General features: G+C 42.7%; 1 protein-coding gene across 1 annotated transcript in view; it reads right to left on the reverse strand.

Moving 5' to 3' along the window:
* The window catches only part of POP2 (Pyridoxal phosphate (PLP)-dependent transferases superfamily protein), a 131,151-nt gene that overhangs the window by 88,804 nt on the left and 29,891 nt on the right, over window positions 1–12,456 (reverse strand). The window contains exons 7-12 of the mRNA XM_087395108.1: window positions 10,843–10,916; window positions 10,716–10,754; window positions 10,468–10,556; window positions 10,227–10,303; window positions 10,067–10,141; window positions 9,944–9,991 (exon numbers count right to left, since the gene is read on the reverse strand). Of these exons, the coding sequence (XP_087251234.1) occupies window positions 9,944–9,991; window positions 10,067–10,141; window positions 10,227–10,303; window positions 10,468–10,556; window positions 10,716–10,754; window positions 10,843–10,916 (402 nt within the window). The remainder of the gene's footprint in view (window positions 1–9,943; window positions 9,992–10,066; window positions 10,142–10,226; window positions 10,304–10,467; window positions 10,557–10,715; window positions 10,755–10,842; window positions 10,917–12,456) is intronic.

The following is a 12,456-nucleotide window of genomic DNA, read 5'->3' on the forward strand; positions in this document are numbered from 1 at the left end:
CACTGCCTCTTCAGAGATAGTTATGGGATTTTAGCCCATTTCCTCTCCTACCCAAACCAGCGGTGTTTGGCAGGTTTCATTCATGAGGCACTTAGACACCGCGAGAGGATAATCCGAGCACGGAGACAGAAGCAGATCTTTTCCTCGGTTGATCCCTCTCAGAGCTCTATCACGGAGTTCTTTAAGCTAGATCACATGGACCCCAATAAGACGAGGCCTCGACATGACCGTGACCCGGAGCCCGTGACCCGACAGCTCAGACAGAGGGTCGACACACAGATCACACTTGGAAGATGAAATCCTCCTCTGTCTCAACCTCTTGTATGTCACATAGTGTGCATATGCGCCGCTCCCTCGGTAGTCGCTCTGCTCTGCCACTCTCGATGCGAAGTCTGTGTGAAGAGACCCGGAACTGCCCAAGAGAGATCCTCATCGAGTGGGGTAGGTGAATCTGTGTGTATCCTGGTGGGTCAATGAAACCCTCCGCTCTGATATGTAAAAAGTGATCTCTATAGAAGCTAAGCTTCACTGGGAGTTCACTCGGTTCCAACCAGGTCCGAAAAGTGTGTAGCTGTAGTAGATCCTCACGGATAACCTAGTTGACCTCGTGTGATAAGAGGAGAGAACAGAGCATCCATGCTATACTGGAAGGGAGGTAGTCTATCCATGTGGAGCCCCGGTCGCTCAAACCATCTCTCTGTACGTGCATACCAGCACCTCTGATCTCCTCCTGCTACAAGTGCCATAGAAGAGGATAGAGCTATCCATGGTAGCCTGCTACGCCCCGAGGTATAATCCCCATATTCCCTAACTCGGTACAGATATGTGATGACCTGAAATGCAGCATCTAGCTGTAAAGGGGGTGACCCAAACTCAGCCTAAATGATCCGGTGAGGAACGGATGACTTACCATGAATCATTCGTGATAGCATGAGAACCTGTAGCCGCTCCACATGGGCCCACTCTTTATCCAACAAGTCTGGCCCCCAACAAGGGCTGCCGTACATCCCCGCTGGGCGAGCCAAGGAGTCAAAAAGCAACCCCTTGGTGCGTGGATCCTGAAAGTGTGAGAGGAAGCACTGCCTCTCTAGCCTGCCAATGAGGCATACCCTCTACTCAAGCGTGCCTGCATCGCGGGTCTCAAAGTGAAGCTGGATCCAGACAAGATAACCCCAAGATAAGTGTATGATGAAACTATCTCAACAGAGGACCCCGCAAATGTGAACTGCTCCTGACGCATGATGGCTCGAGATGTATTGAATGTAAACTACTCGGTGCTTTCTATCAATTCAAACAACGGATTTTGCAAAGGCATTTGAATGAGATGATTGCGAGTTGCCAAACACATATACTTGAACTTAAGAGTTTGCAATTAAGCTGGAATTAAGACTTATACAGCTTAAACACAAAGTGACATCATTGGAGAATGCAATATGATTGAGGGGCCAAGACGGGGCCCCCCCCTTATCCAGGCTCACTTTATTCTTGAAAATGGAGATACAAGACCAAGGTGCAATGCACCTTCCAAACTAATGAACTCAGTGAAAACCTAGGACCTAGATACAGGACTCAAGAGCATATGTACAAGGTAGACAACAAAAAGGAGGACTCCAAGCTCAGGTTTCAGCTCTTGGCTTGCCCAATCCACAAGGAAGAAGCCTGCAACAATCACCACTTACATCCAACATTAGAGACAAACACTAGTTTCTAGAAAGATAGTAGAAACAACATGAAATAGTGCTGCAAATGAGATAAACTTGACAATACAGGCTCCCTTCGTGACTTGACCCTTTTGTAGATGAAGTCCTTGATGCCTCTGAAGCTACCTTGGGTGAGGAGAGTGTGGAAATGGGGCTGGAATGAGAACAGCTTAGAAAAACAGCCTGTAGGCTAGAGAGAGAAAGCTTTTATGGAGTGATAGCTGTAGAGAGAGAGTGCCAATGCTGATCCCAAGGGAGATGTAAGAGAGGAGCTGCTGTTCCAGAGGTGCACAGAAAGGCAGATTTCTGCAAGGGAAATGGGCTGGAACAGTAGAGAGAGAAATTCTGCAGTAGAGAGAGAAAGACTGCAGCAGGAGAGAGAAAGGGGCTGTGGCTGCTCCAGGCTAGGTGAAGGAGAGAGGATGCTGCTGCTGTTCCAGAAGAGCTGAGAGGGGGCAGATTTCTGGAGAGGAGGGGCTGGAACTGTAGAGAGAGAATGTGCTGTTGTAGAGAGAGAAAGTGCTGCTGAGGTGAGAGAATGGCCTGGGGAGAAGCTGGCTGCACCCAAGGAGCTGGAGAGGTTCTGCTGCATCATCCAAAAGGAGGGAGAAGAAAAGTGACGAAATTTTCATGTGTGGAATGAAGGGGAGAGGCCTTCTTTTATAGGCTCAGCCCCCCCCCTAGACCTAGAGTGGAAGGTGGACACTTGTCCCAGATTTTTGGTGGGCTGCAGTCCCAAAGAGGACAGCCCACAACCTGCCCCAAATCTACCAGATTTGGGGCCAAACACTTGGCCTGCATGCCCTGCCACTTGCCATGCATGCTGCCACATGTGTGGGACAGGTGGACTGACCTGCCAGCTCAGATTCCATGTGGCACTCTGCCACGTGTCAGCTGCCACGTCACTCCCAAAAACCCTAAAATTTCAAAGTTGTCAGAATTTAATTCTGATCGCACCCACGGGTTCCTAACAGCTTAGACTATCTATTGACGTACTCTAAGGTCATAATTGAGCCATACTGAGCTCATTTGTTTGTCGTCTTATCTTGTATCTCCATTACTCTTGGCATGCTGCCAGGCCCACACCCAAAGCTCAGGGAACATTCTCTTGAATGGTTCCTAGGTCGGTATGCAATCTGTGCATTTGATTGGTCCCATGTTTGGGTACTCAGGTGGGGTGTGGTTTCTAGATGTCCCTCTCAAAGAGAGGCCATCACTCTTGTGGATCACTAATGCCCATAACCCCAAGCAAGGGGGTCCACCCTCAAATGCTAGACCTAGTCCCCATTGTCCGTAACTGAACAGAAGGAAAACATTTCATTTCTTAATAAGCATACTATTGAAAAACAAAAAGAAATAGTACCAAGCAAGTGGATACATGTTGAAGCAGGATGACATTCCCTCCGTCTTTCATTCGGTTGTCCGCAACTGAAATGCTTCCTCATAAGCATCCAGGATTTCAGGACACTCCTGAAATGTAGCTCTGTCCACCCATTGGGCATCGGTGGATGGGAGCCCTCTGAACTTCAAAAGGTACATTTTGCGAGTCGTGCCTCGACGTCCCGTAGTGAAGTTATGCAAAATAATTTGCTCTGGGATCAACAAGATCTTAGTGTCCTCTACTTCAGGTGCATCGTCCAGTGTGGGCTCTTGAGGTGGTTCCCCAATGAAGGGTTTCACCAAGCTTATGTGGAAGACATTGTGGATCTTCCAATGCTCTGGAAGTCTCAATCGGACTGAGACATCATTTATTACCTGCAACACCTGAAAAGGACCATAATATCGATAGGATAGCTTGAAGTAGATGCGCTTTTTGCCCACTTTGAAATAGAGTTAGATGTATGAATAGAGAGAGAGAGAGAGAGAGAGAGAGAGAGAGAGAGATCTATCTTTGAGTACCAAGTAGGAGGTGCTTGCTTTAATACAAACAAATCTATTTTCAGCTTCGGACCTCTTTCTCCTTGCCTTCAACCTCAAATCCATGAGGCTGGTCCAAATAGACTTCCTCTTTTGGATCCTGGTTAAGAAAAGCGGTTCTAACATTCATGTGATAACAGGCCTAGACATAGTCAGTGGCTAGGGCTACAATCAATGTGATTGTATTATGCTTGATTACAGGCGCAAAGATTCCTTCATAATCTATGTCTAATCCCCGTGATACCAATGTGGATTTATGCTTCTTAAAATTTTCACATCTCTTGGCTTGTATCTAGCTGATGGGAAGACATGGGTAAAGGTTTGAAAAAGCAAGCTAATGGGAAGGCTCTAGACACATAAGGGCTGGTAGAAAAAATGCTAACATAGGGGGAGAGAAAATCTTACCAGGCATATGAACATGGCTCTAGAGGAAGGGTTTCCCCCAGAATGCCCGCTTAGTAGAATCGTACCAATCCACAAGGGGGGAGATAGCAAGTTGGCAAAGAACTACCGGACAATCGTGGTGAGCAGCCTAATGGCAAAGCTAAACGGCACTATCCTTGAACAAAAAATCAGTAAATGGGTGGAGGAACATGGAGTTAGGGCACTATATGAAGTAGGGTTTCGTCCCAAGCTCTTGACAGTAAACCATCTGGTTGCCATAAGAGCTGCAACAGAGGGAGTTAGCACAAGAAAGAGGCGATCTACTATTATTTTGTAGATTTCAAGAAAGCATTTGACATAGTCCCTCGTAAAAAGTTGTGGGAAAGACTGGAAAAGATTCAAGTCCCTCAAGGGCTTAGAAAGGCCACATACCGACTCTATGAGAGAGTACTAGCAGAAATAGCACAGCTACTAGTGGATGGGTCATGCTCTAAGGAGAAAGCTGTCATATGCCACATGGGATAAAGCAAGGCTGCCCCCTCTCACGAAATCTTTTTGGATTGTTTATCGATGATTTGGAAGAGTGGATGCGAATACACAGCAAGGAGGATATATGAATTGCAGGTTATGCTTCAATACTGCTTACCAATGTAGATTATGTGGTATTCTTTGTGAAGAGCAAGGAGAACTTGCAGGCACATTTGGATGCGGAGACTTTTGCAGACACTTAGGAATGCAGGTCAACATTGACAAGACAAAGTGATGTGGATCGGGACATGCAAGAAACATATTGATGTCAACTTTGAAGGGAAACCTTTGAAATAGTCAACACATACAAAATCTAGGGCTGGAATTTACAGACAACCACAAATGGAATGCATGTGTGGAGAGGAGAATTCTGGGAGGCCCGAAAGCCCTGTACAGCAATAAATGTAGGAAGACGCATTTGTGGAGCTGGGAAATGAAAGTTTCTATACACTATGGTGGTACAAATAATCATCATTTACGGATGTCTAGCTTGGGCACTTGGGCTATCTAGAATTATTGGGAAAGAATAGAAACTTTACACAAGCGTTTCCTAATAGAAGAGTTGGGGGTTAAGGCACAGATACCCTACCCCATCCCATTGGTTAAGATACGAACATTACCTCTAGAAGGGCAGGCATTATGTCAGTTTATGGATTAACTCAAACAAAGTTGAGAAGATGGATGTCAATAGGATACCACACAAGGCAATGGAGGCTGTGCAAGTTAACAATTTTCAACGAGGCATCTTATCTGCAAAATCCTGACCAGTTTAAATAATCTGGAGGTGGAGAGGGGCAGGTGGTCAAGACCCAAGATCCCTAGAGAGGAAAGGACTTGCAAAATCTGCCCCATAGGGGAGGTAAAAAATAAGTAGAGCCTACGTACATTCAGAAAAGGTTATGGGGACAACATAAATAGTCTGAAAAATCTGCTGGAGCAGCCAGCCAAAAGCTAGGAAGGTACTTAAAACAAGTTTTGGAACACCGCAACTCGGTGCAAGGATGAGTACACAGGCTAGCCCAACAAGTACTCACCTAGTAATATTTTCTATCACTAGTTGTAAGAGATCACTATTAGTTCAAGTTATTGCCAGCCCCATAGATCCTGTAGGGCCTCAAGCAGACTCTAATACAGTCATATCATATCATATCTAGTAGACCCATTTCTTTGCAATGGATGTTTTTTTCTGGGGCAAAAAAATGACTTCCATTAAGTATGAACAAAACCCGTGAGAGCAAGCTCAAAGCTTCCATACATCATGCAATGCACGAGAAAAAACACTCATCAGAAAGAGGAGAAACATAACCAAGGTTGAGGCTGAAAGTGCCGTCTCAATCCTGCCGTAGACTCAAAGAAGAAGGGGATCCCCTCCATTCTCTACAAAATATAACTAGTGGGTACATGACCGCAGAACATCTAAAATCCTCAATATACAAAAAGGCAGTAGTAACTCTACTATTTCCCAAGTCTTCTTTTGTATGATAATATCATGCGATTCCTTCATGGCTTCTTGCCACTTGGGATTATCTTTGGCTTTGTAGTCCTCAAGGCTCAGACTTGGACTCTAGGTTCCTCTTTATTGGTTTAGATGAAAGCTCCTCAACATCAATGGAGTCATCTTTCTTTTCCTCCATTGGATCAATGGTATTATAGAGTGATGTATCTTGATGTGCTGCGTGTTGTATAACCAATACCTTCTTCATCAAAGATGATATCCTTACTTATAATGATATTCCTTGCTTCATGTCCCAAATCCTTTAAGCCTTGTGATGATCACACTAGCCACTAATTATACCTTGAGGTTTATTTGTCATCAAGTTTTTTCCCTTTTGGCATTAGGATATGTACATAAGCCATGCATTTAAATATTATGTATTTTACTGTTTTTGACTAATTTTTAGGTCGCCCTTGCTATATACCAACTTCTGTGCGGGTCTACTGCTGTGGGAAAACCTAAAACAGCTGCTTTTGCTGTTTCAAAACACAAAACACTAAACACTAACAGCTTCTCCATCCTCAAGAGGACTAGGCTCAACTCCTTGTTAGGAATGTAAGCTCTTTAAGACCTTTGAGAGCTCCAAAGTGGAAAAACTATCCCATTCTATCAGCCATCTATAATCCTGAACCTTGCAAAGCCAAAGGCAATCAGCTTTGACATTCTCTATAGACAACCTTTGAAGGAATTTAAAGACAAATTGTCTTCTCTGGCAAAGGGGCTTTTATGTCACTAGACTCAATCCAGAAACAATTTTCAGTTTAACCAACTTGATTTTCATGCTGATATAGTTTTTCTCAATTGGATGCACGGGAACAAAGGAAAATTGCAGAGCTGATAACTCAGTTCAGATCTGATGCTGCCTTGTTTAATGCTGATCTTCTAGACCATGTACAAAGGTGCTTTGGGATGGACAACACTACCCCCTTTGAAATCCCTGTTGACTTTCCTTGTTTTCTTAAGCAGTTCCAAGATGAGATTGAATTGTCCTATTTAAATCTAGGCAAGACAACGACATCAGTTACAGGTTGCAACAAGCCATGGGCATAAAGTAGAACAAGGCACTACAAGAAGAGCTCCACATAGTGTTCAACTTACGGCACCCATTGAGAATGTTCCAACATTGGAGCAACCTTGCAAGCTACTTCAACATTGGTGCAGAAATTTACCAATGCTTGCATAGATGTTGTGAGGCATGGCTCAAAGACAAGCTATAAGTTGGTAACGAACACCAAACTTGCCACAAGCTGCGATCAAGTATATTGAACAGATTGTAAGTGCAAAAGAAGCCACTTCTAGCTCGCAGTCTTGTTTTCTATGGACCGTCTCTTCGGTAAATATGGAGATGAAAGGTGATACATTCTTAGCATGTCACTTTAGGGATCCACCTTCAATCGGCTTGTGTGTACTTAAGACTCCGAAGGGTTTTGCCAAAGAGGTACAAGATGATTAGTCTTAATGATGCCATAGCTAAGGTTGGAATCAAAGATTTATGGGTATCATTCATACAGATAATATTTCATTCATGGGTGTGACAAATACCTTTTGTATTCTAACATTCTGATAGTGTATCTTTGGGGGGAAACGATCGCTTGTTGGAAGACACCCAGCCTTACTCTATACTTAAGAAACCAGTCTTAGTATTGGTGAGGTTAAACAGACAAAAGATGCACAAAAGCATATGAAAGACAGTCTTACTCTATCTTTAAAGAAAACAGTCTTAGTATTGGTGAGGTTAAAGAGACAGAATATGCACAAGAGCATATGAAAGGTAATATCATCCAACAATAATCTAATGATGTGTGCAGCATAATCAAGAGTAATCACTATGAACAATTAGATGTGGTGGAGAGCCATGAAGACTTCAACGTCGTCAAAGTAGTTCTTGATGAATGAAATGAGTACAATCATCAATGGTCAAGAATGGAATACAAAACAGAAAAGTATCCTCTTGCAGTCCGACTAAGGGAGGGACATGGATACATGTGATAAGAGAATCTGAGGGTGTATCTCCTGGCCAAGTCATGGTGGCAGTGATCAGTTGCCTCAACTCAATACATAAAAAATAAGACTTCTAAGGGATGCTCTACACCTCTCTAGGATGAATAGTATGCAAGCTTTTCATCTGGCTATAGAACTAGGATACAAATGCCCCTATCAAGAAAGAATTGCTAAGGCCTATCTAAGCAAGTACAAAATGCATATGGTATTTCATCGAGGTATAAGCCCGAATTTTTCTTGGATTTTGCCTCAATGACTATAATTGCATAATTACGTTACTTTCATTTTTGGAGGTAATTAGACTTGTCATTTGTCACGTAGACAGATATACTTTCAAATCATGCTTGAGTAGATACATACTAGAATATGATCCACGTGGAACACCAAAGTTTCCTATCCAAATCAAGGAAATCTTTCAGACTAAAAAGGATGACTTCTGAGATGCAAGAGTCAACCGTTACAAGCACTGGGCTAGGGTTATTTTTACATGATTCCCTTAAGAGAGGGGTTATTGTTCTCCATTATGAAGGTGACAAGTATTCATACAAAGATTGGAATGAATTGTTCAACCAAGGGACAAGAAGTTCTCCATCCAAGAGGACCCTAACGTCTTTTAAAATTTAATGCAACATAACAACGATTCAATAGCAAGCCATTTAAGTCGAATATCACAGTCATCCTTGGCTTATCCAAAGATGTTGGATTTGGATGTAGATCCGGATTGGCCTCAAAGTTGTTGGCCCTTGACTGCTCCAAATTGCTTAGTGCTATGTTTTCATATATGTTTCCAGCAACAACAAGATTATTTGCTCCTCATAGATTGAAAGCAAAAAAATCTTCTCTATAACCTGGCACCAGTGTCATTCCTCACATTGTAATGAAGCAATTAAACCCAAATCTTGCAAGAATGGCAGAATGGCTGCATAAGCAGGATGATACTAGTGCACTTCTCACTATCCTAAAAGGGATTCCTTTTCGAATATGAAGAGTGGCATTCCTACCATTCTCTACAATATAAGTTGAAAGCAAAAAAAAGTTATCTATAACCTCATATGTAGAATGGCACCAATGCCAATTCCTAGGTCCCAAAGGAATTTGTATGAAGAACTTAAACCCAACTCTTCCACTACATTTGAAATATCATAATATAGTCGGAGCACCAAAGCACACAAAATCAAGAAAAAACAGGTAGCAGAAAGCAATCATAACAGGAAATTGTGAGTACAATGGCACTAGTGCCATTCTTCCCTTTCGAATATGAAGAGCAGCCCTATTGCCATGGAGAATGGCATATTTCCATTCTCCATGTAATATTATCAAGATTGGCATCAGTGCTCTATAAAGGGGTGATGTACTGCCCACAGTGGCTCAATTTTTTCCTGACTCCATTCCCCACTTGTCCATGAGTTTTCTCTCCAAGTTTTGACTGCATCTGTATCTGTATCTTGTTGCTACTTTACTAACAACTATTATGTGCCCCATAAGTCATTTCTTGTGTCCAATGCTCATCCAGTCTGCAGAATTCTCGTCTATGTTTTTTGGCTTTTTGAGCAGCACTTCATGCCAGCTTTATAAATCAAGTATCTATCATTTTGTAAATTTGATAAAAGTTGTAGCTCTAGGAGCTTCACAGTAGCATGCCCACTTCAACCAAACAATAGATTCTTTCCTTTACACCCTTGAGGGTTTAAGAGGAATCCCTTCGATTTTATCAAGTTCATCCCGAGAGTCCACTCATAGACATATATCAAGCAGCACACAACAACTGTGAGCCTTACTCAACTTAGGGGGTGAAGCCAAGTATCGTTTTGAATAAGAATATATATATCAATCACAAAAAAAAAACGTACTTAGGGGGTGAAGCCAAAAGTCGTTTTGAATAAGAATACATATATTAATCATGAAAAATATATTATACCTCATCAGCAATAAAAAGGATGTCATGCTTTTTCAACACTGGTTGAATCTGTCAAAATGCCACAAACCACATCAATACTAAATGTGTGACAAAGACAGATGTGAATTAAGTGAAGCAGCAGACCTTCTCGAAGTACGTAGCAGGTGGAGGGATAACACCACCAGCACCCATGACTGGCTCTGCAATAAATGCTGCAATCTGCTTCACACAAATAATCCAATTTGAGGATGTATCCTGTCATCAGAGAATCAATAGCTATCTTGAATTTTAACCCAGTACTTACAGTCTCAGGTCCCTCTTTGATAATGAGTTGCTCTAGGTTGTTTGCTAATCTGGTTGCAAAATCTTCTTCACTCTCACCTGGTTATATTGACAATGCGCTGCTATGATGAAATCAGATGGCAATAATGACACTGACATCATTACTTTCATAGACAATATTGTACAACCCATCACTTTCATAGAAAATATTATACAATTGTATCTTGTCTAAACAAGTATGCACTACTTGCAAAAGTGCATACCTGGAGTGTGATAGCGCCAATAATGTGGACAATCCGTGTGTAAAACAAAAGGCACTGGCAAATCAAAGCTCTGATGAAGATTAGTCAGTCTGCAAAAACAATAAACCACGAATAGTAAAGATTGGCTTGAAATGTATGAAGGTAGAAGATTGTACAACATATATAAAAAGTTAAACTATGGGGCATAAGCATCTTTTGAGAAAAAATCACAAATAGATCACATGCTCTTTCACCAGAGAGAAAGGTACCCTGATAGACTCGCTGCCACCACAGTTGAACCGTGATAACTGCCAACCAAAAGGCATGATTAATGAATATACCCATCTCTTCAGCAGAAGAGTCCTTCCAACTCAAAAATCTGGGAAAGAAATTTACGCTTTTTGGCGGGCAATTATTTTCTTCTTATGTGGCCTTCCTAGGGCATTGTTGTAGTACCAAACCAGCTTCACCTGCAAGCTGCCATCTATTTCTTAAGAACTAGTTTTTCCTGAAACACATCTTTCTTATGAAAAGTAAAAGAAAAGAAAAAAGACAAAGAATTGATAGCTACAACAACCTTAGCCAAAGGCTGCTGCCTAGCACGATCATGAAACTTATGAACATTCTTAGAACAAGGCTGCACAATCCGTTAGGGTGGGGAGGGAGAGCAGCAAACAGGGCTCCCCTACAACTCGAGGCCTACAACAAAGTCTCTTATCTACTGGATTCGAAGGGGTTTTGGACGGTGAGCAGTCACAGCACCAGTGCAGTAATGTAACAAAAGCACCACTGACTCCAAACCCTCTTCGTTATCCATGCAATCAAACTTGAATTGGTCACATAAAGGTCCTGCACTATCTCATCCAATGTCCATATTTGACCCCACTTAGCAGGGCATCTATATCCACACGAATTGAGATCAAGAATCTTCCAAGTCACTGGCCCTCAGGTGTTTCTCGGGGTACATGACTCAGATTCAGCCTTCATTATACAACGACACTCTGTGGACTCGTGTTCCCTTTAGGATGTTCCTTTCACTCCTTTCAGAGCTGTTCATGCCTCGGTAGACACATCATGGGAGATTCTGGCTAGCATTACAGCATGGCATATATGGAGGGCCAGATGTACAAAGGTGATGGAGGGTTCACAGGTTCATCCCCTCCAGTCTATGGCCAGTGATACTATACATACGTTGATGGCCATCTGGTCGAGCATGCAGGGATCCTCCAGAGCAGCTCCTGCCAGGAGGGCTACCTTCTTTAGAGTTTGGAGAGGATCTCCCTTCTTCTCTAAGTCTTGTTCAAGGTTGAGATTTTCAGCCTCCACCTTCGATTTTTGTTAGCTCTTTTTGAGCTGTTTATTTTCTTCTCATGCATGGCATGTTGTACTCCCGCATTAGAGCTTGCTCTTGCGGTTTTCAATCATACTTAATGAAGTGATCTTTTTGGGGGGAAAAAAAGAATCTTCCAAGTCCTAGCATATCCGACAAGAAAATAGGCTCATGCAAGGTCTCATCCATGACAACAACCCGTAGGGCATGTCTTGTAGGATCCAACCAATCTTCCAGCATGTGCATCACCTTGTCCTCCAACTCAGAACAAAAAAGAACAGCTGGTTTGCACTATCCATTGTCCCCAACATGCTGCTTTCCCAAGCCCGGAGCAAGACCAATAAGACCTCTACAGATCAGGATAGTCCCATAAATATATCATATATTTCTACAAGCACAAATGCCAGAACTCTAGAGAGACCCGCTAACCTAGATGGGACTAGGGGCCTACACTATGGAAAGAAGCAAAGAGAAATGAATCCCACATGAGAAGTTGCAAAGAATTGGATGATGCGCCTGATGTGCAGTAAGGTGACAAATATCTAGATCTGGGTGGCTGTCCAAAAGGTGGAGCATTGATTCTCTACCACCCCCACTCAATGTCCAATCTCTCAAATTTCATAGTGATCCGATCCCATAACTTCATAAGGTACTCAAGTTTCCCCATGGTAAAGTATGGT

This window comes from Dipteris shenzhenensis, chromosome 24, assembly GCF_047967505.1.
Source record: "Dipteris shenzhenensis isolate YYH24624 ecotype China chromosome 24, Dip_SZ_1.0, whole genome shotgun sequence".
Classification (NCBI taxonomy): Eukaryota; Viridiplantae; Streptophyta; class Polypodiopsida; order Gleicheniales; family Dipteridaceae; genus Dipteris; species Dipteris shenzhenensis.